The 23,697-nt window shown below is 39.2% G+C and overlaps 1 protein-coding gene across 1 annotated transcript; it reads left to right on the forward strand.

Annotated features, from left to right (window-relative positions):
• The first annotated feature begins 1,831 nt into the window (after nucleotides 1-1,831).
• On the forward strand, nucleotides 1,832-3,996 carry foxc1a (forkhead box C1a). Its single transcript, XM_041804378.1, has one exon. It carries the CDS (start codon nucleotides 2,036-2,038, stop codon nucleotides 3,467-3,469), a length of 1,434 nt encoding a protein of 477 aa, XP_041660312.1. The 5' UTR covers nucleotides 1,832-2,035; the 3' UTR covers nucleotides 3,470-3,996.
• Nucleotides 3,997-23,697: the final 19,701 nt, after the last annotated feature.

Genomic DNA, 23,697 nt, shown 5'->3' on the forward strand with positions numbered 1-23,697 from the left:
TCTCAAAACCCCTAGTTGATGTATTTAGAATGGCTTGAGAATTTATGTTGTTAAACACTAGAGGGAGCCAAAATGATACCTATAAATATCTATCTATCTATCTATCTATCTATCTATCTATCTATCTATACAGCCTACATACATATTCATATAGCTATCTAGGCCTTTATACTGAAAAAACCTAGGCTATTTAAAAGTGGCTTCCATTAGTACAAAGCAAGTAATAATATATATTTTTATAATAAATTATAATTTTCAACTCTTAACAGGTTACAGCTCAAGCTGACATTCAGCCTGCCACCTAGAGTTAAATACATTTATTTGTTACCAATTGAAACATTTGTAGTCAGTCATTTTTTTTTTTTTTTACCGTGATTCAAGGAAAATCTAACTTTTGCGTTAAAATTACACTTAAAATAAAACAGACAAATCTGCTGACAGAAAAAAAAATCTGAACAACGTCACTACAAAAGTAAAACTGGTCTGCTTCAACAATAACACTGCTTTGTAATTGGTTATTTAAAGTCAGTGGCCTGATTGTTCCTCTCGTCGTGTCGCTGATTATCTTCCCATCCATTCAGGAGTGTCGCTGAGGTCCACTCGTGGATCCCCTCAATAATGAAGATATGAGGAGGTCTGGGTGGGCAGGCAGGCCGCTGTATTAAGTCAAAAGTCCATCACTGAGTAGAGTCAACAGCCCGAGGCGCTGTAAAAAGTTCATGCCCTGGTCCATGTAAGGAGAAACCGGTCGAGCAGCAGGCCACTGCACGGACGTTTAATTGAGACGACCTGCGGAGGATTACTGCGATATTGGGACTGTAACTTTGCCTCACAGTGACCATTTACGATTTCATGCACAGTCGCCTTTGACAGCAGGGCCATACAGAGGCCTGCAGGTTATTGAAGCCCTTTTTAGTCGAAGTCTGCTTTAATCCACATCAGCCTTACATTAATTATGCACACCGTTAAACATTGCAGGGACTATATTTTTTACCTTTAAAGATGGTTTCAAAAATATCCTGCACATTCTGTCAATGTGGCAATAAATCATAAAGGCCCTAAAACATTTAGTTAGCAGCGCTTCATTAAAGGTGTCACAGCCACCCCATTTGGTCCCCAGTCCTTAAATCCTTTTTTACTGTGAATAAACTCTCACACCTCTTAGCCCAAACTGTCCTTTAATTCCTGCTGTAATGAGATCTCACTTTACCGCCCATTGCAAATGATGTGAGGCTTTGATCTCGCAGTGATCTGCTGCTGCTGTTGAGGCTTTAACTAGTAAAAATGCGCGTTCGCAGAATGTAAATGTGCACGAAAAGTGCGCCATTTGGTTCTTAATTTAGGCAAGAAATAAACGTAGAAAACGGAGCATAAATAGGAGTGACAGCCTTGTGAATTCAGCGTATTCCTATGCGTAAATTTATTTTTAAAGATAAGCTGATTTTTAAAATCTTTAATATCCATATCATTGTGATCATTTAGAAATGTTTCCATTTATTTTTCACGTATTTCTGTTTGATTAAGACTTCAACAGGACTGACAGAGGATGTCTTTTTGTACCAAAATGTGCGGGAATTTGCCCTCCACGCTCTGATTGCGCACATGTGTGAGTTACTCTGTCACGTCTGAAGTCTTGGCTGGAGTGGGCTGGGAGTTACCGACACCTCCTCTCTCTAGTTAAAAAAATCTCTGAGTGTGGCCATCAGCTCTCTGCTCACTCTTCATGGCCTCACTCCTCATTGGATAGCTCGCGCACTTTTGGGGAGGAGCTCCGCCCGCAGCAAAAAAGGAGGAAAGAATTTAACTGCGCAAAAGTGTGTGGTGACGGATATCCAAAGTTCAGAACTTTTTCAATGTGCGTTTCATTGACACACAGACATGGGGACGGCCTGAACGCAGCTGAGCTCCAGCACGCTGCTCTGTTGTTGAGACTTTTCCTCTTTCTCTTTTTGGAGGAGCTGTGACTTGTGCGTCAGAGGAGGGAGAAGTGGAGCTCTCCGTGTGCGTAAAGTTTGGAGCTTTTCTTTCTGAAGACATGCAGGCCCGCTACTCCGTCTCCAGCCCGAACTCTCTGGGCGTCGTGCCGTACATCAGCAGCGACCCGAGCTACTACAGGGCCGCAGCCGGTGGCGGATACACCGGGATGCCAGCACCTATGAACATGTACTCTCACGCGGCGCATGACCAATATCCTGCAAGCATGGCGCGCGCGTACGGGCCGTACACCCCTCAACCTCAGCCGAAGGATATGGTGAAACCCCCCTACAGCTACATCGCGCTCATCACCATGGCTATCCAAAACTCGCCTGACAAGAAGGTGACCCTGAATGGGATTTACCAGTTTATCATGGAGAGGTTTCCATTCTACCGAGACAACAAGCAGGGCTGGCAGAACAGCATCAGGCACAATCTGTCCCTCAATGAGTGCTTCGTCAAGGTGCCTCGTGATGATAAAAAGCCCGGTAAAGGCAGCTACTGGACCCTCGACCCGGACTCTTACAACATGTTTGAAAACGGGAGCTTTCTGCGGAGGAGGCGGCGGTTCAAGAAGAAGGACGCGCTGAAGGAGAAAGAGGAGCGGCTGCAGAAGGACGTCACAGCGGTGTCGAGGCAGCAGGGAGGCCGGGAGCAGGAGCAGTCGGTGCAGGGCTCCAAGCCGGTGAGGATCCAGGATATAAAGACTGAGAACGGGACAGTCACGCCTCCGCAGGCCGACTCGCCCTCTCTGAGCACCGTGCCCAAAATCGAAAGCCCGGACAGCAGCAGCAGCATGTCCAGCGGGAGCCCTCACAGCATCCCCTCCAACAGATCCATCGGTTTGGACAGCTCCGAGCACCACCAGCACCATGGCCAGGCCTCCACGCAGGGCTTCAGCGTGGATAACATCATGACCTCCCTCAGGGGGTCTCCACAAGGGGCCACGGAGCTCCCCTCCGGCCTCAGCGCCTCCACCAGGACAGGTATAACCCCATCTTTGTCCTTAAACTATTCTCCAAGCCAGACATCAGTGTATAGTTCCCCTTGTACCCAAAACTCTATCTCCACTACCTCCAACGCCACCTATCATTGTAACATGCAAGCCATGAGCTTGTACGCCGGGGACAGGTCGAGCCACCTGGCGCCGAGCACCACCGTGGACGAAACGTTGCCAGATTACTCCGTCACCACAACCTCGTCCTCCCTGAGCCACGCGAACCTAAACTCCGCGCAGGAGGGCCACCATGCGCACCAAGGAAGGCTGACTTCATGGTACCTCAACCAGGCCGGAGACCTGGGCCATCTGGGCGCGACGTACCCCTCAGCGCAGCAGCAGAACTTCCACTCAGTCCGAGAGATGTTCGAGTCCCAGAGAATCGGCTTGAATAACTCACCGGTGAATGGGAATAACAGCTGTCAGATGTCATTCCCACCGAGCCAATCCATCTATCGCACTTCGGGAGCTTTCGTATACGACTGCAGCAAGTTCTGACCAAAACAACAACAAAAACAAGCTCAGTATTTTCCTCACGGTGTTTGAACTCTTTCAGTAAAGCCAACATTTCCCCCACATGGACTTTAAATGAGACAGAAAACAAACAGAAAAGACTTGATCTCGTTTTTTTCTAAACAACAGTGTTACTGCAAATAACACGTAAGTCTCTTTTTGCTTTTGTGCCTTTATTCTATATGTTAAGGATATGTCAGTTTTCATGGACGTGTAAATTGCATATAGTAATTTATTTCTAAAAAATGTAGCCGGATATTATGGACCAAACACCAAAAAGTGTTTTTAAAAAATTGAATTTCCTTAAGTGTCCAGAAATTCTGTTCCATTATAAAAGTAAAAAAGGAACGTGTATATCGCCGTACTATTTCAAAGATTCTTCCTCTGTTGAAAAGTATTTTGAAGGATTTGTTTGTTTGTTTAATAAATTGTCATTTTATGTGAGTTTAAAGTTACGCCTCGTTTCTTGTAGACTTGAATTAAGAATAGTGATATTGTGTAAGTAACTGAGAAGTAATATTTTTTTATTTTGATTGTGATATGACCCTCTGACAATTAGGAATTTGATGGTGTGCGTTTTACGCACAACGTGCGTAAAAGTTAATGCTATTTGGACTAATCTGCTGCACTGACATGTTTCTACTCTTAAAATCAAATAGAAAAATATATATTTACTCACAATAATGCCAAATTGTGCTCATCGCCCTCCCAGTTTCATCTGTGGAAACAGTTTTTATCTGCATGCAATAAATAAAAAAAAAGCCTTTCTGCTTCCAAGCTGCGTGCGCATCCAAACACAAACCACCCAGTTAGAAAGTAAACAATGCAGTAATTCTTCGTGCTAATATGCATTTTCTGCGCGTGCTTTTATTGTCATATCAGTAATGTGAGAGGATTTATAGGAACTGACGTTGACCTGAGGCCTGCAGACCTGCAGCCACTCTGCACACAGCAGCACTACTTTGTTTTGGATCGCGTTGTGTGTTTACTGGCGCATACCACTGCTTACTTAATATCATACCACACATGCCAAAGATAGTGTTGTTGTCACTTTACTTCTGATGTTTGAATTCTCACCAGTCTGACATGACGCTGACGTAGACAGAGACAACTAGGAGTGTCACGTTTTTATTCTACGTAACTCATAGCGGTTGTTTGGAGTGTGTGGATATTTATTTTCAACAGTGAGTGGAGGTTAAATCAGATTCACATGTTCCAAATGTCAAATTGATGATCTGTTGTAGTCTTAGTCTGCGGGGTTTCCTTAAAAGGGAGAATGGTATGTTTCCCCTCAGTTATATGGTTAAAGAAAAGCTTTTTGCTTTTGTCACATTAAATAGAAACCAATAAGTAATTCTAAAACAGATTCTTTTTTCTTTTTATATGAATCAATTTTAAAAAATCTTTGAATTTAGAAAAAAAGCAAATCTAAGGTTCTGACAATCAAAATAATGCTTTATATTTTTTCAAATGTACATAAATTTTTTATTTTAAGAAATTTTCACATTTATTCACACAACCCCCAAAAACATTTGCTCTAAAAACAATTTAATTAAACATCATTTTAAAATAGTAATAGTTTGGAAGCGTGCGTAAAATTACGCATGGCTGCAATGCGTAAAAAGACAACGGTTATAATAGTAGTAGTAGTAATAATAATAATAATAATAATAATAATAATAATAATAATTGTACAATTCATTTGGACAGAGAGTTCTTTTAAAACCCAATCAGGCAGTTAAAGCATGTTCGGCAACAGAGTTTAGATTAAGAAACCATTTATACATTTGCATTGTCTTTAAAAAATGACCACACTCTATTTTATTCACATTTGCTGCAAAGTTAACTGTTATGTTTTCTTGTAAATTAGAGCAGTTACGTTTTTTCTCCCACAGGGGAAGAGTGGGAGCCATCATGCCCCACTGACTACACCAGACTGAAGTTAGAACCCACGGCAGAATTACGCACAAAGTTGATCCTCAAAGTTGAAATTGTAAACTTTAAATTGTGATTTTTTTTTTCATATCTGGATTGACATCATATTATTTCTGGTAGCTCAAGAAGGACAGCAGAAATCCTGAGAGTCCAGCTCATCCAAACAGAGCTGAATGGTGACAAGCTGCAGGCCGTGTGTGTACATGTTGTGTAATCGTGAATATGGAACAAACAGCCATAAAACAAAACCGAAAAATATTCCAATTGTTCATCTTAGCCACAGTGAGCTGCTGCTCCTCCAAAACTCAGCGATTGCACCGATTGCTCCTAAAAGTCATTAGATACTTTCCCAAGTTTGGGGCCTAATAAACAAACGTCGTGTTAGCCCAAAGATTGATGGCGCCCTCACAGAAACGAGCAGGTCAGGAAGGAATAAAATTCAATCAGAGACGTGGAATCGTTTTTCATGAGACGGAAAAGGCAGAGAGGGAGAAGGAGGTCAATGAGGAGGATGTCGGCCGCCAGAGCACCCTCAACAATGTAACAGGACATAGCACGCGCACACATGCGCGCGCTCACAGAGACAGAGACAACAAAGACGAGCCTTGCTCATAGTGTTTGATTTGATGTACTCTAAACAGTAAAAATAGAACTGAAAAGAGGATAACGGCGCAGAAAATGAGCTGATACTGTAATTAACAATGAGCCCATAGCTTCCTATGTGGGGCCCTACAGGGGCCGTCATCCTGCCTGAGGGGTCTAACATGAGAATAGATACAAATTAAATTTCTATTTCATTTCCCCTCAAAGGAGGAGTAAAACTGAAGGAAATTCTGTAGTTCTAGATATTCAGGAGATATCTTCAACACTAAATCAACAACAGCCCTGATCGGATGCATTATTAAACAGGGGCCTCGTGTCTGTTTGGGGCGCCTCTGCATGCACGGAGATTTTTTGGGGATCCTTGATTCAGCCTGTGTGAAAGGTTCCGCCACATTCCTGAAAGCACACAGCTTGCCACGGGTGAAATAGCAGAGACAAGAGCGGCTGTAGAGCCAGCATTTAAAGTAGAATATTACAAAACTGAAACTGTTCATGCATTTTGATAGCTTGTGTGTAAAATATTTCTTAAAGTGTGTTTGTAAGGAGCACAGAGCCTGTTGTTTCCCGAAAAACACAGAATAGTCCAATCCAAATAATATGATCATTTTTGGTGTTGATTTTACGCAGTTCAGCGCCGGTGAGATGTTTGCATTTGTTTAGGTCAAAGTTAAAGAAAGTGCATACACAAATACACCACACACTCATTATTTAAGATGACACGGATACAGCTTAAAAGAAAATCATTTCTTTATTTTAAATCCAAAAATAAAGCACACCAGTGATATCTATCTTTACCAAACGGCGATGATGCACGCGCAAAGTAAACATCTGATCACTTAGCATTCTCAGTTTGACCTTCTTCTCTGATCAGGCCTGAAAATAATATTATTGATCCTTTATTGTGACATTTTCCCCAATGTTTATCAATATCAGGACAGAAACTATTTGTGAAAGACAGAAGGATAAACATTAGAACATTAAAGCCATACAGCAGAGGAGGGAAAGTATATTCAAGAAGACCGTGTATATTTCAAAATAAAAAAACATTTAAATGTTTAGCTGTGCTCTTTAAAACTGTTATGTCACTATAAAACTGCTGTGGCCTCAAATGGTTTCTATCTTCACGTGCAAGATGCATATTTTTCAATAAAATTCAGTGGGTTTATGGGTTGATTTTTCAATAGTTGTGTGTGCTAGAAAGACTTTTCGTTAGAACTGAAACTTTGTTCAACATTTTGAGCCTTTACTGCCTCAGGCACACCTATACAGCAAGCACTTTGTCATATTAGCATTTTTTGAAGTCTAGAACCTGATAATTCTTACATCCATACTGGTTGTAAAGTGTGCCAGCTATGCGTAAAAGCGCAGTGCAGTCGTGCCAGAGCTTCCCAGGAGATGTCTCCTGCTTGTTGTAGCCTCGTGCAGACTGTGTGCACCTGTGTGTGTCTGCAGTGTCCAGCTCAGCTCAGTCGGGATGGAAAATGTTTCAGCTCTCTCTGTGAGCGTTCAAGAGCCGAGCTCCGCGCGCCATCTGTTTCTAATTAGAAGTCCATCGACGCAAATGCTGTCTGCTCTGCGGCCAAACGAGCGAAAGGTTGGAGGTCCAACACTTGCCTCCCATAAGGGGATCTCAGCGCCGCGTGCAGCCTTTTAATCCTGCGTGTCTCATTTTAAAGACAAACAGTAATTTTTACAAAATAAATGATTCGCCCCGTTTTGTCCGATGAGGTGTAAATAAAACATCTGGATTTAAAAGAGTTTAAAACCATCCTTTAAGAGAACCGTATTGAGCTCGTGCAGATCCGCTGAAGCTGGATAATGGAGCTCTGTGGATTCAGAGCGACCTGCGAATAACCCTGCAGCCTTGGCGAGTTACCTCAAAAAGGAACAGAGTTTCCTTCAAGTTGCACAAAAGCTGCTTCTTTCTGCTGCGCGCGCCTGCGGCTTCTAATTATAGCACGTTTTTACGCGCCTGAATGTCCCAATTATCCCGCGTGACATACAGTCATTTATGGTCACCTGTGCCGTAATTTTATGAATAGCTACATGTTTGATTTTCTCTTTTAGCCGACGACTTTAGGAGCGTGTTTTTAATCTGAATAACCTTCAGGAATAAAGCTTCATTCTCCAGCAGGTGTGAGGGATAAAATTAAAGGACATTTTTTATTTCTATTTATTTATTATCCCACTTAACTACAAGTTTATTAGCTCAAATATATGAAGTTACTGCGAGGCAGGAATATAAGGAAACTAACGCAGTGAATAGTAGATCAATCACAGATGAGGCACAGGAAACTCAGCGTTATTAATCTATAATAATAATGATAATGATAATAATAATAATAACAGTTTAACATGTGTGTGTTTTTCCTGTGTCCTGGTAGCAGCAGCTAGCAGAATAAACCTGAACTGTGTAACTGGTGACATGAGAAGAAGACTTCAAAGCTGTCCATCTGCTGCTATCTGAGCCACAGTAGCAGTTGTCTGTGTCTTTCGAGGCTCTCATCTCATTTTATGGCGCGAGCGAGGCGGCCACTGGGCTATGAAAACATCACGAGCAGACACACACACACACACACACACACATGCACACACTAGTGTTTCACTTAGAAGACAGAGTCTTTTATTTTGAAGAGAAGAAAACACAATCATATTAGACGGTTTGAGCATTACAAATGTCAGAAATGCGTAATGGTAAACAAAGGTCACGATTATGGAGATACTGGGTCCATGATATAGTTTTAATACAATTTGACGGCCTTATTTTTATTTGGAAATAAGACTGAAGAAATTATTTTCCTTTAAAATTAAACACAATAAAACCAAAAATTAAATTCAGTCATCTTTTTAATTCTGAGGTTGTAGGGTCGGATCAATATCTGCTGCTGCTGCTGCTTAAAAAAATAAGTATTGCAATTTATTTTTTGTCTTAACAATTTAAATAGTCCCTTATTTTTTTTGTTTTACTAAATTCTTTGTTAGAAATAGCCTTTAATTTTCTGAAATGTAAATGTTTCGAAGAGCTTTTTAGGGATCATGATGTTAGATTTTTGATGATATTCAATATGAAGATATTTACAAATCCATACTGATACTGATTTAATATATTAATGTAGTTCAGACTTTAATCTTCAGTCATTTAAAGACACTTTAAACTGTAAGGAATGAGGATAAATAAAAAAAGACTAACTGATGTGGGTCTGTTTGTCCTGCCTGAAACTCCAAACACATTTAAACAGTTATAACCAATATTTATATGTGATATCTCAACTGTAAATATTGGCAGAAAAAACAATGACCAAAATATAGTGCTGTGATTCTCAACTGGACCCACAACCACCGCTGTAATATGAAACTAGAACCCAAAAATTGGACATTTCTCAACCACCAAAATTAATTTAATGAAATACGTTGCAGGTTGGCCCTTATAGAAAACAAATCACGACTGAACAAATGCAAACATTTTATTTCACTCTGTTTTGCCTTTTTGAATTTAAATTTTGGTTGTTTTTTCAAATAAATTTCAAGAAATAAAGATATTATCATAGGAACTTTCTCCAAGATATTTCCGTCCACGGTAACCGGATCTCAAGAAAACATCCAGACTTTACCCCTTGTCCAGCAAAATAGAGTAAAATGAACATTTCTTCCTGTAGGGCATCTTTGCATCCCAGATAGTTTGCCTTATTTTTTTCCCAGGCATCAGTTTGTGACCCACTGAATACAGCCTTGCGACCCACTTCTGGGTCCCGACCCACCAGTTGAGAACCACTGATGTAGTACATCTCTATTGTACTAAATTTGCAATATAAACATTGTTTTGTTTGTTCTTTTATTGCAGACTGAAATTATGCTTCAGAACTTAACAACTGAATGAGGTTTGCACAGTTTGATATATTATTATATGATGTTATCAGAATGATATTGGTGTTGGCAGATAGCTTAAAAAGTTCACTAGCGATATCAGCAGGTATGAAAATTTCTGCCAATATTTACAACAGACGTGTCACCTATAAATGTTGGTCTGTATCTGCTATGGCAGATAAGAACATTTCTGCTGATGTTTACTTATTGTGGTTACAAAACTCTGCCTGTACCAGCTGTAAATATTGGCCATATGAGCAAATCAGTTAGTGAAGTTTAAGGCTGGACCGACAGACCTATGTCAGTTGATGTCTTTTTCTTCATTCATCATCATTCCCTCAACTTTAAAGTGTGTTTTAAGAACTATTATTTGGTATTTTGTTCATCCTTAAACTTTAGATTGTGTGTTTTAAGGACTGAAGTTTAAGGTCTGAACTGCATTTTAAAAAGAAATCCAATTTTGTGCATCCCTAAACTAAATTCTTCAAAATTATCCTATCTATAGAGGTGAAAACAAATCTTGTGTATCAATTCTTGGGCTATCAGCTGGATGTAGACTTTGTAAAATTTTTTGCTGTTATGTAATCTCCAGTTTAATGCAAAGATTAAAAGATAGAAATGAATAAAAATGCTGAGTACAGTGGTTTTGAATATTGTTAAAATAATGGAATTAACATAACACGCGCTATTTTGAATAAATGATATACATGTCCTAATTCAAACACATATCTGCATACTCGATCACATATTTCTCCAGACGTACTCCCCAGAGTTTTAAGACCCGGGAGGTGGGCGTCCATGGGTGTCATGTGCACCAAAAGAGGAGGAGACAGTCCTGGAAGTAACCCATCTCCCTTCTGGGTCCTTCAGTCCCTCAACAAGAGCGGAGAGAGAGAGAGTGACATCAGCCTGAGGAGGAGAGACGGTGATTTATTAGTCTGGATGAAAACTAACTTTGTTTGTAATAAAGGGGAAGATGTTTTAATGTGCATATGTGTTTGTGTGAGTAGAGGTAAAGGCAGTGACATTTTTGATGTGTGTTAATGATGATAAAAACCCCAAGAAAATCTTCTTTAAACTCTTAAGATACTCAAGTTTCTCACAGGGTCTTCCTTCTTCAGTGTAGGCTTTTATTTTGAAGTTCAGATTGCAGGTATAGTGTCATTGCAAAACTAGCAACAAAGACAGGACTGAAACCCTGTGCTCTCTGGGATATTGAGTCTGAGATAAACCAGAATACATTTTTCAGAAAAAAACATCACTGTGCTTTTTTAATAGTGATCACTGATGAACAAAGTCATCCTATATTCTCTCTGTTTAGCAGGTGAAGATTTTGTTCACAGATTTGTTGAGTGGTACCTGAATTGATAGCATTTAGAAACTAATACTTCACGTCTTATTGTTTAGTGTCTTTAAAATGTGCAGGGGCCCAAGGATAAAAACAGTCAATGTCTATAAACCTTTTTATACGCTATTAAAAAAAAAATTCTGTTAATTAAATCCATGTTCTCTCACTGTGAATGCAAAACTTCCACCTTTTGAAAACTGAATGAGCCGATACATAACCAAGTTTATTACAGCCTCCTTTTAATCTCCATTCTGCTTTCATAGATTTTAACATGTATGGGTCTGTAAACAGTAGCTTTGTGTTTTTGTACTTTTTTGGCTTTTCTTGTGCCTGTACATTGAAAGTAATATAGCACCAGAGTGCATGCATAAATAAAGTGGATTCTTAATCAGAAATACACTGATAATAAAAATAGTTGAAGTAAGGAACGTCAGCAGACTATTTTCAAGCACATTTACTCACTCAGGGACGGGGATTTAGTTAAATTGTCTTTAATCCATTAGGGCATATATGAATATACAATTAAAACATGAGCAGGAGGAAAATGTTTGCTTTTGACCACACAGAATCTTCTTCAGGGAGTAGGAGTGTCAAGACATAGAGGTAAATGAGCTGCACTTACACTATCAAGGAGCATGGAGGATAAATAACAACAGCAGGCATATTATTTACGTGAATAGTCAGTGTGAATTTAATGAAGGCTTGGACTTATATAGAAATATACATCATGTATGGTTCTTTTACCTTGATACATGCAGAGTATCTTCTTCATATTTGTCTGTAATGATAGATGACATTTGTTGTTGTGATCTATAAATACAGAGATCAAGCTCTTATTATGTCTTTATATTTTCAGCAGTGTTAGTCATCACTGTTCTTGTTGGCTAGTGACAGCAGGACTGATTCAGATTGCTATGGTTGCCAATTCAGTCGCAACACCATGCACACAGAAGACTCAAGATTAACTAAGTGGACAGTAGCTTTACTGTATGTAATTTTATAAAACAATACAGTGTTATAGGGCAGGAAAAGACAGGATAGGATAGGAGAGGAGAGGATAGGATAGGACTGGACATGACTGGACAAAGATAAAGAGAGGACAGGATAGGATCAATAACTTTTTTTAACAGTAGCAATAAATGTGTGTAACTGTATAAAACAATACAGTGCGATAGGATAGGATAGGATAAGATAGGATAGGATAGGATAGGATAGGGATAAGAAAGGAACAGACAGGACAGGATAGGATAGGAAGAGACAGGATAGGATAGGGATAGGACAGGAAGAGACAGGGTAGGACAGGGTAGGACAGGATAGGATAGGATAGGATTGGATATGAAAAGACAGTATAGAGAGGGATAGGATACGATGGGATGGATGGGATAGGACAGGGTAGGATACAACAGGATAGAAACCAAAATGATAGGGTATAAAACAATACAACAGGATAATACAAGGAAGTATTTGAAAGAGACGGGATAGGATAGGAAAGGATGGGATAGGATAAGGCAAACTAGAATGGGATAAGACAGGGCAGGATAGTATGAAATCGAATAGGATACGATACGATACTATACGATTAGGGCTGTCAAATGATTTAAATTAGGCCTATTAATATTAAAGCATTAATGCTCGTGATTAATTCGGAAAGATTAACACCTTAAAAAAATAATAACCCAATTTAATCATATGACTAAGTTTGACCACAACTTCCTCCCGTAGTCCTCCTGGGCGGATGATTACATCCCTTGGGTGAAAAGGTTAAAGGCAGATCAAACGCAGCCAGCAGTGATGAGTGAGGTGACAGACCCAGGTCTGCTTCAAGGCAAATTACGATTTAAAAAGCTGCCTAACGGAAGTCTGGATGAAACAACAAGTTGTGTGTACATACTGCGACGATGAACTGTCTTTACACCGAAGCAAAATGAGTCTGAAGTACCACCTCCGGGCAAAGTGCATCTTTGCTAAAGTTTGCAAAGATGCTAACAACAACACAGGATCAAGCAATGATGGCTAATGTTGCTAATGCTAGCAAAGACGCTTACAACGACAAGGGATCAAGCCAAAACGTCAAGCTACATCGGCGCAGTCCAGCAGACCTGGATTTGTCCCCAAAAAGACAACATCTAAGCTAACTATTGGGATGGCTAATGGGTCACCAGAGACTGAAGACCATTGACATTGTCGACAACAAGGGGCTTTAAGACATCATCCGGGTCACCTCGGATGACCCGTACCACAGAACACTTAGGAGAGCGACTGTCACAAGAATCCGTGAACTGTATGACAGCTAAAAAGGCAACTGACGAGAGACCACTGGACATCAGTCAGCAACGTCAGCTACCTCGGGGTAACAGCACACCTGATCATTCACCTTACAGCAGAAGTTATTTAGTACCTGATGTGTTTGTCTTCTGGGCTCGTTTGCAGTTTCTAAATATTATTGCTCAGTGAATTAAGACACTCTGATTTACAAACCACAAATAAGTTTCAAACTTGTACTAATTTATCTCGAACAAAATACAAGTAAATGGTAGTATTTTGAATGTTAATTTAGAGAAAATAATAATAATCAAAATAATAATAAACATTAAAAAAAGCACTTTCAAATTGCTTTACATAAAGTCAAAATAATGAAAATAAACAATGTTTAAAAATCTAAAAATGACTAACACTGAAGAAGTGCTGTCATAAATCATGATTAATCACAGCATAGTGATGTGATTAACTTGATTTTTTTTTTTACATAAATTGACAGCAGTAGTTTAAATATTCAAATAAAACTGGGATTACTCTCATAATTTTGGTACTTAATGATTAATTGTACCTTTTTGTTGTGTTTTGAAAGACAAATAGTTTTATTTAAGACAGTTTTTGTGTCATTTAGCCTTTTTTTTTTTTTTACCATTTTAGATTAAGAGTAATTAATGCTATCTTTAACTATATTACACTAACTATGGACCTTAATTAATTGTGATTAATGCATTCATGCTTACAGCCCTAGATAGGCCAGGGTAAAATTGGATACAATAAAACAGGATGCAAGACAACCTGACACAATAAGATACACTTAGGAGAAATCTGTCTTGGACTGAAGTGCTGCACACATTTGGCTGTCTCCTCAATAGGGTAGAAAAAATAAGACTTCACTCAGAAACAATCAAAGATCCGCATAAAACAGTTTTATATACTAATTACAGCAAAAGTTTCTCAAACTTTAAAGACTCTTACAGCTTTGATCCAAACTCAATTGAAGTCTTTAAGTGGCAGATTTGCACTCATTCATCCTCAATAGTTCAAAAACATTGTGTTCACCCTTGCAATCAGAATAACAGGTAGCAGAGACTTCTATAAACCCCACTACCAAAACACACTGATCATAAAAGTTACACTTGTGTGTAATGGAGAATTCCTCTGCAGAATGGGGTGTGAGGTGAAACACAGTTAAGGAAAACAACCTTGTTAAAAGAAAAACACTGACTTATATGCCACAGCTATTAGAAATGTTCACAGTTTGTGACGAGATGCTGGTTTCAGTCATTAAAAGTTTTATTTCTAAGCAGTCTGGAGAGCGTATGATAATTACACTGATCTTATTTGCAGCGTTAAATTTGAGTGAACCCATTTCCTTTGACCTGAAACAGCGTGAACATGCTGTATGAGGCTGCTCAAGTCATAAAATATACAACAGGGAACCAAAACAAAGTCTACTAAATGTGGTCAGACATTTTTATAATATATATTAAAACTCCATGCATCCAGTCAGTCATGCATGTAGAAAGGCTAACATAGCTCTGTGTGGCGATCCAAACTGGATCAGGTGTCAGCTATCTGAGCTGGTGTCAATGGACTATCTAGCCTTTGACCTCTGACAGGAAAACCATTCCTCCCAGTGGTCTTTTTCTACCAGCCATTGTTTACTCTTCAGCCAGTTAACTAATTTTCTCTTAGTTGTCCTTTCTCTGTTTTCATGCTCGGCTGCTTTGGAAAGAGGAGAAAAACACAGAGGAGTAGAGGGTCGAGGAAGGGAAATCAGCAAAAAGTGAGGAGAAGAGATGGTAGAAACTGATCTGTAAAGACAAAAGGGGTGGGGGGTGGGGGGCATAAATACTTGTTTGTTAAGTTTCAATTATGAAGCTCTGATTTTTTTTAGAGACTTTGTGCTCATGTATTTACATTGATTTCTGGAGCAGCTCTCATCCCTCAGATGAGGTTAAAACATTGCTGGTTTTGCATCAAATTTTGCATTAAGACTGCAGTAATACTGGTTCTTGTTGTTAGAATGATATGCAGTGCTATAAATGAAAAAGAATTAAAGTGTGCATATTTGTTATGACTCAGTGTCTGGCCACTGCTATTATATTTTATCACGGTGGCTAATGTAGAAGAAAACCACAAACCTAAAAATAACTTCTTAAAAATATTTTTTCTGCTGATCTAAACCTAGCCTAGTTGAATGTTAGATAGGGGGCTGTACTAATGTTACTGATTCATGCATTAATATAAATAAATGATATCTGAATAGGGTCCTTTAATTGGGCCCATGAGGGGGGTGCAGTTTCTGTGGGCAGGCCTGTACAGTAGCAGTTTAACAGTAGCTGCTAGTGTTGTGTCTATTTTGGTAAATCATGAATTCAATTAGTCGATTTTCAACTCATGAATAGGAACCTAAGCGTAAACAACTATTCTGAAGATTTGGTAGTTGATGAGCACTGTGTGCCGACATTGCAAATGCAGCCCCACCGTGCATTTGACACAGCTCCAGTGCTCGTTTCATTTTCCATTGTGTTTTCATATTATGCTTTTGCAGTTATCAAGCTGTTTGTCCTTGAGTTTAAATAATGCTTTGGATTAAGGTCAAGTAAGGTTTTGATAATGATACCAGAATTGTAAACATCAACACAATACTAGGTTAGGTGAAATGATATTGATGCCTGTTACAAAAGATGGATATTTCAATTAGATTTACTAGGGATGCATAGCGCTGGACCAAGTTGGAGAGATGGAGAGCACCTTTTTGATTCAGTCTCTGTTACACAGACAAACTGATGTCTCATCTGTTACTATACTATGATTGATATCCAGGGGGAGGGGTCCGAATGAGAGAAGGAAGCACCAGACACGGCTCTGATAACTCATTCACCCATCTAAATGACTTTTATTGGTGCTAAAAGGCGCAAAAAGTCAAAGTCAAATCTGTGCTGAAAAAAATGATGAAAAAAAAGTTTCAGTGTGCAAACATGACCACTACAACATGAAACTGATTTTCTTTCTTTTTAATATGTGTAACATTTAAAAAAAAAAAAAAGAAAAAACCTGACTCAGCATACAAAGACATTTGATTACCACTATAGTTGTGTCACCTCACTGCTGCTTTCTTCTTCTTTTATTATTTGATGGTGGTTAGCAAACAGCATTTAGTCACACTAATGCCACTAACTGGCAGTGATACTGAACTACAACCATGATAACAATATAAAATAATGGGAAAATATTTTGAAGATGAGAAAAAAAGTCATGACATCTTTATTTTAGTGACCTATTGTCTGTTAAAATATTTGAAAGTCATAGCCCATCCCTACTTGCAACCGTACCACATCAATAAAAACAGAAGCCCTTAAATGCACGATATTGGGTAATTTTCTTGTCTTTATAATAAAAGGCAGTCAAACTCCTTAACACCATATTATTGCATAAATACATCGGCAATGTTTTGGTACATGCCAGTCTATTTCTGCAGTGTAGACAGTTCTCTGTTCTTCTCTTGTGCCAACTTTGGGTTGAAAATTATTTAAGCTCTGCAGTTTTCTAAAGCTTATTTTACCATAGATTGTTAGACTGACACAGGATTGTATCTTTAAAAATGAAGTGAATCATTGGACATTTTCACAACAGTAATTTAGGTCAAGCATGATAGAAATGAATCATTATAATAGCTTGTTCAAGTCATGAGTCTGGTAGCCTAAAGTTTGAGCTATCTTAAAATATTCTGAGACTTTTGAAAAACATTTTAATGATGCACACGTACAGTCATAAGCCTGAGACTAGCACAGCAAAGCTAGACTATGAATAATAACATATTTTTGCACATTTCACTGTGTTTTAAAAGTTTAAACAAAACTCTGGTGAAGTTGTATTCACATGATATCCGTGGCTCTTCATGTGTTGCTGTGTGGAGTGCAGGTGTGAGGTCTTCTCCGTCTGCTGAGAGGCAGCCAGATGGTGTTTGTGTGTGATGGCGAGCAGCAGCGATACAGCGGTGGTTCCTTTCACAGATCAGCACTCATATCTCTGTTCCATCTCCAGGCTCTCGGCTCATATAAACATCCCCCAGTCCACGGCCCTCTGATGTTCTCTCCATTGTGTTTACAGTGAGAAGTCAGGCAAATACGTGAACTTTAAGACAATGAGAACAAGGAGCAACAATGGGCAACGTGGCTGAGCGGGTGAAGGAAGATTAGTAATGTTTCAAGAAGATTTTCTTGGTAGATTGAGTGTAGTTTTCATAGTCTAGGGTGTCCTTTAACTCACTTTTTATCCAATTGGATTTAACCTTTATCTTTGCACAATGCTCCACATACACCGCAAAAACAAGTTAAATCTCACCGACTCTGCGTGGAGATGGGCGGATCCAAGAAAGAAAGAAGTCACGTTTCATCGCTCTGAGCCTGTGGCAACCTAAAAGAAGAGTTCAGACAAAGTGTAAGCAACACACACGAACACACACGTAAGTGCTTACTCACAACTCTGGCTCATTCTGCCAGAAGGTTCAATTGTCTTTATGAAGAAGCAAATGAGATGTAGCTTTCACTTTTGATTGAAAAAAGTCATGCACAGTCCCTGAACTTCATGCAACACTACAACTCAAACATCAAAGCATGCTCAAAGCGATTGTCTCCCCCCTGCTCCTTTTAAAGCGCCTGTTTTCCAGCAGGACAAAGAAGAAAAATCCCCCGAACATCAAAGAGCGAGACAGAGAAAGTAATTTAGCCTTATCTTAATTGAGCTGCAATTTTAATAATGATCTTACACATTGGGACCGAGGAGCAGAGAAGGAGCTGCAGGCTGCTGGACGAGCGGCTGCTCTACTGCTCTACTCATGTAGTCTAATCTCAGCTCCAGACATGTCATTGGCCCGTGATTTATGATGACCTAATGTTTTGTTTACTTCATGCTCATAACAGGCGGGCCGATTGCATAGGGCATGCCGTATGGGGAAACATGAAAGTGCCGCGGCTGCTCACAGGGCTGCAGTTCACAGAAATAAACAGCTCTGTGCTGCAGCCACCTGGCACAGCAGCCCCCTTTAAAACTGATGTTTACAAAAATTCCAGACTGTATGTTTCATTGGCTGACGTGAGGCAGCCATCAATCTGTAATGTGGAGGGTTAAACACTTGATTTAACCTCTGGAGGAACACATTGACCCTGCTGTTCATGCACTTTCTCAATAATTGACTCGCCTTTGCCAAACGACAGTGCAAACAGACGGGGTCTGACAACTGTTGACAGTGAGGTCAAGAGTCCAGTAAGTCAGTCCACTTTAAGGGTCTAACATGCAGCTTCTGTTTGTGGTTTTATGCTTAGAGGCACTCGGACAGTCCTATTTCATACATACAGGAAATTCTCATGTTTCTAAGGAGAAAAAAGCAACAATAGCGGCTTTATGTGAGAGATTCTAATATACATAAGTAGATATTAGGCTATGACACTGTTATTATTGTGCATTCTTAAAACTTTTGTGTCTGATTTGGGCTACACAAAGGAACTGAAATATATTCACTTGTGAATAAAGAGATGCTTGTGGCATTTGGCATGTTGCATGCTAGCAGATGGTAAGGGTAGGTTGCAAAGGTCTCTTTAACCCTCATCGCCAGCGTTTGAAGTGTTATACCAAGGTCTCACCTTTCTGATGCGGGCAGTAAAAAGTGATGGCTCCATGTGTTTTTTCTTTACAGCACACTCTTAAATCTTAGAATGTAAGCTTTAAAGCTCCTGTGAGATGATCAAGCAGAAAAATGAACTCTGGTATCGCTTTATGAATCAAAACAGTAAAAAAAAAAAAGTTGATTAAGAAGGAGATTGACTCCGTCTTTGTTCTTTGAATCTACTGCTGTGAGGTAGATGTCAGTGTAAGAATCAACATTTGGTCCAGTCACTGGTTAATCTGTATTCCTAGCTACCATTACACCATGAAGACAAAAGAACACTCCAAGCAACTCGGACAAACAGTTCTTGAAAAGTGCAAGTCAGGAGATGGATACTAAAATACCCAAGTCACTGAAAATCCCCTGGAATTCGGTTAAATCCATCATAACGAAATGGAAGAAATAAAGCACATGTAAATCTGCCTCGATCAGGCCATCCTCGAACTGATGACTACTCTGAAGGAGTTACAAGCCTCACAGCTGAGATTGTAGAGACTCTGAAATTAGCTAGCAAGCTAAATCTGGTACAAAGCATCTTTTCTCTTTTAAAACTAATGTAATTTTGTACATTGTCCCTGACACAAATAAACTAAATAAACTAAACTAAAGTAGTTGGGTTCTTCACCAGTCAAAGCTTTATGGGGGAATGGCAAAGAGAAAGCCACTGTTGAAGAAAACTCAAATTAAATCTCAGCTAGAGTTCACCATAAGCTGTTCGGTGGAATAAGCTGCCAATTGACCTGAGGTCAGTAGGCACTTTAAGTTCTTTTAAGAGTGGTCCTTAAACACTGCTTTTCTCTTATGCCTTTGACTGTTAGATAAAGTACAACATATTGGCATTTTGCCTGTGTACACATGACTTGCACTGTACATATATGTGTGTGTGTGTGTGTGTGGGGGTGTGGGGGTGTGTGTGTGTGTGTGTGGGGGGGGGTTGCTTGAATTGCTGATTGTTTTTTCTGTTTGTTTTTAATCTTCTGTAAAGCGCATTGAGTTTACGCCTGTATGAAATGTGCTATACAAAAAAAGCTGAATTGAATTGAATTGAAAATACGGCATGTGGGAGACGCTATGGTTCTTTGCTTTAATGAGACCAAAATTATGCTTTTTGGCCATCAGACAAGACCCTATGTTTGATGAATATTAAGAACTACACATCACTACAAACACACCACACCAAATGTGAAGCACGGTGGTGGCAGCATCATGCTGTAGGGATGCTTCTTGTCAGCTGTCCTTCGAAGGCTTGTAAAGGTAGAGGGTAAAATTAATGCGACAAAATACAAGAAAATCCTGAAGGAAAATCTTATATAATCCACAGGAAAAGCATGACTTGGGAGAAGATTTATGTTCCAGCAAGACAATGAGCCTAAGCATACACAGAAAGCTACATGGAAATAGTTTAAAGACAACAAGTTGAATGTTCTGGAGTGGCCAGACCAGACCTCAAACCAGTAGAAAATCTGTGGTTGGAACCTGGATAGGGCTTTTCATGCAAGCCTGATTGAGACTTATCCACGCAGACTCAGAGCTGTGATTGCAGCCAAAGGTGCATCTACTAAATATTGACTTCAAGGGAGTGAACATTTATGCAGTCACTTATTTTACAGTACATATTTTTATTTACTTTCTCACTACCTTTCTTAACCTGAGGGAGACACAGTGGATACACTGCAGTCTGTTGTTTGGTTGAAAGTATTGTAAATTCCAATGTGATGCCAAGAATAACAGACGAACACAAACTGTGCCATTTTTTGTACTGGGCTAAAGAGCTTATCCTACATTTTGTCATAAACGTATTTTTAAATGAAATTGTGATTTACTATGTAGCAGATAAACCTTGTGCGTTTCCTTTTTTTCTCCATTTTTATTGGTACCAAACAAAATGTTACCAAATGAAGAGCTGTTTGGGAGCCAAAAGACCAGCTCTTACTACTGAGCTGAGAGAAATTATCCAGATCTGTAAAAAGAGCCAGAATTCTCCCTACTAGCTTTAAGTATGTTTTAAGTCAAGTAAACTCATTTTTGCTGATGTTACTGCAATCAAATTCTGATTAAGTCTTACCTTTTTTTCTAAACAGTAAGAAAACCATTCAGTTTCATGCTGCTCAAGTCTTTTAATCTCAGCAAGAACAGTTTCTTGGAAAAGGTTTGAGCCTAAAGCCCACTGACCGACTCAGTAAATCTCTCAATCTCATCTCTGCAGACATGCATTTAGTCATTCTTTCCTCTGCTGACTCATAATACTGCCATGCTGGGAGCTGACCCACCATGGGCCTGAGGTCAGATTTTTTTATGACAAACACTCCTTCTATGTGCATAGATATACTAATAAAAGGATGAGATGAAATCACTTTGGATATATACTTAAAAGAGGGTTAAGATATTAACAAAGTGGGTTTGGCTTAGATTAGAGGCTGTAGTTATGTATGTAGATGCAGGGAAGGTGTATGGGATATACGGAGGCCCTGAAGGGCTGCTGTACTATTTCAAGACAATTTAAAAAACAGTTCACTGGACACCAAAAAACATGTTACTAATCCCAAAAATATTCAATGAAATGTGAAAACATTTTAGAAAACTTGAACACATTTCAGGAATAAAATATTTCACAAAAGGTAAAAATAACACAAACACATAGAAATCTTACAAAACTATGGCTGCAAGCAGCGCTGAATGGGCCCTCGCTCCTTCACATATGTCGATGTCTGGTGCATGTTGGGCTTGTTGCTCTGCCTCAAAATCTACTGCTTCATGGATCTCAGTCAACCCCTGGAAATGGCTGTTTTCCTTTTTATTTTCCAACAAAAAATTCAACATGGTAGACTTCTTGTTGATGTAAGGATAGAGGTCCAAAAGGCTTTTTTTCGTGGGTCCTTCCTTGCTAAATATTTTTTTTTACAAAGTTTAAGAATCCTAGATCTTAAGTGGTCTAGGGGCTGGGTTTTTAAAAATTTTGTGAGGGGTGCCACTGAGCCATTAAGCCATGCCTACCAACAAAATGAATACAGATTATTTTACTGATCCACTAGGAATTTTTCTACTTAATATCATGGCTGTTTTTCTATTTTTACCCTCTAATAAAACTACTTCCTGTATCATGGCGAACAATGGCTCTCACAATGGTGCAAGGCGTAGGTCTTTGGATGTTCTGGATGCAAATTTAAGCTGGATTTGATCAACCATGTAGGAAGACTGATTAAGAATTAAGAATTTTCACAGAAATTTTTGGTAATGTCTTGGAAATGTTAAGGGAATTTGCAGAGGCATCTGGCTACAGACCTCTATGGTGGGGCATTTTGGGCTCATCTGTTGCAGACCTCTATGAAATATGGCAACCTCAACCGTGGGGCGGGAAGTGACATAGTGACCCTTGTTGGGTTTTCCTTAGTTTGTGGTGTGTTAAATAAAAATTTATTCCCCCCAGTAATTGTTTTGATTTTTATTCATAAAATTCTGCTGTTGTAAAAGATAGCCAGAAAATATACGTCATTCAGTATTTCATTCTGGTTCCAGCAAGAGTAGTGAACGCCACTTCCTGCCCCATGGTCGAGGTCGCCCCATTGTAGAGGTCTGCAACAGATGAGCCCAAAACGGCCCAGCACAGAGGTCTGCAGCCAGCTCCTCCTGGGAATTTGAGGGAATTTTTTGTGTTTTGGATAACTAATAATTTTAAAGATTTTTTTTGTCAAGACTTCAACAACTTTTGGTGGAAAAAAACACAATCTTTATCAATATGACTTCCTACAACTAATATATATTTTTTGTATTGTGCAGTAAACTTGGTCTATTGTCCTAATATGCAAACATGATTTTTGGTGAAAACACTTAATGTTCAATGGCCGGGCTTAAGTTTTATACTTATCAGAAATTATATAGGTTTCAAAGATAAATCTTTGGTTGATTTGAAATGGAGAATTCAGAATTTAAGCATCATAATTTCTTATCTTTCCTTTTTTTGCTCTGGCAGTTTTCTATTTATATTTGTGTACTTTTTGAGCACTTTAAAACTTCCAGAATATATTTTACAGGACAAAAAACAAAGTTACTTAAAATAAAGTTACAAATATCTTAAATAAATCAAGCAGTTACTTCTAGTTGTTTAATTTGTGTTTCTGTTGTTTATAACACTGCCCAGAAGCCATGCCTTTTACATCCAGAGATGGAGTTGTCAATCGTGTAAATATTTTTTTCTCCTACCCTGTCTGGCCATTCAAAATCCAATTTGAAAATCCCATCAGATAGGCATTTCCTCCTTCTGCACCAGCAACCAGAGCAGGCGACTGCTACATTCTTATCTTATCAGAAGCAACAATCTTTCATCTCGTCGTGCCCAAACAGGGAGAAACAGAATCGTAAGTGGTTTTCAGTTCCCACCTTTACTACAAATAGAGAGACAAAAACAAAGTTTCCTCTGTCATGGACTAAGATGTGCTACTGGCTTTGTTTCAAGCAAAAGAGCACAAAGGAAAATCCTCCTCTCGCTTGTAATACTCCCCTGGCTTTTTCCTTCATTTTCTTCTCTCCTGGCACAGC

The sequence above is a fragment of the Cheilinus undulatus genome, linkage group 13, assembly GCF_018320785.1.
Source record: "Cheilinus undulatus linkage group 13, ASM1832078v1, whole genome shotgun sequence".
In the NCBI taxonomy this organism is placed as follows: Eukaryota; Metazoa; Chordata; class Actinopteri; order Labriformes; family Labridae; genus Cheilinus; species Cheilinus undulatus.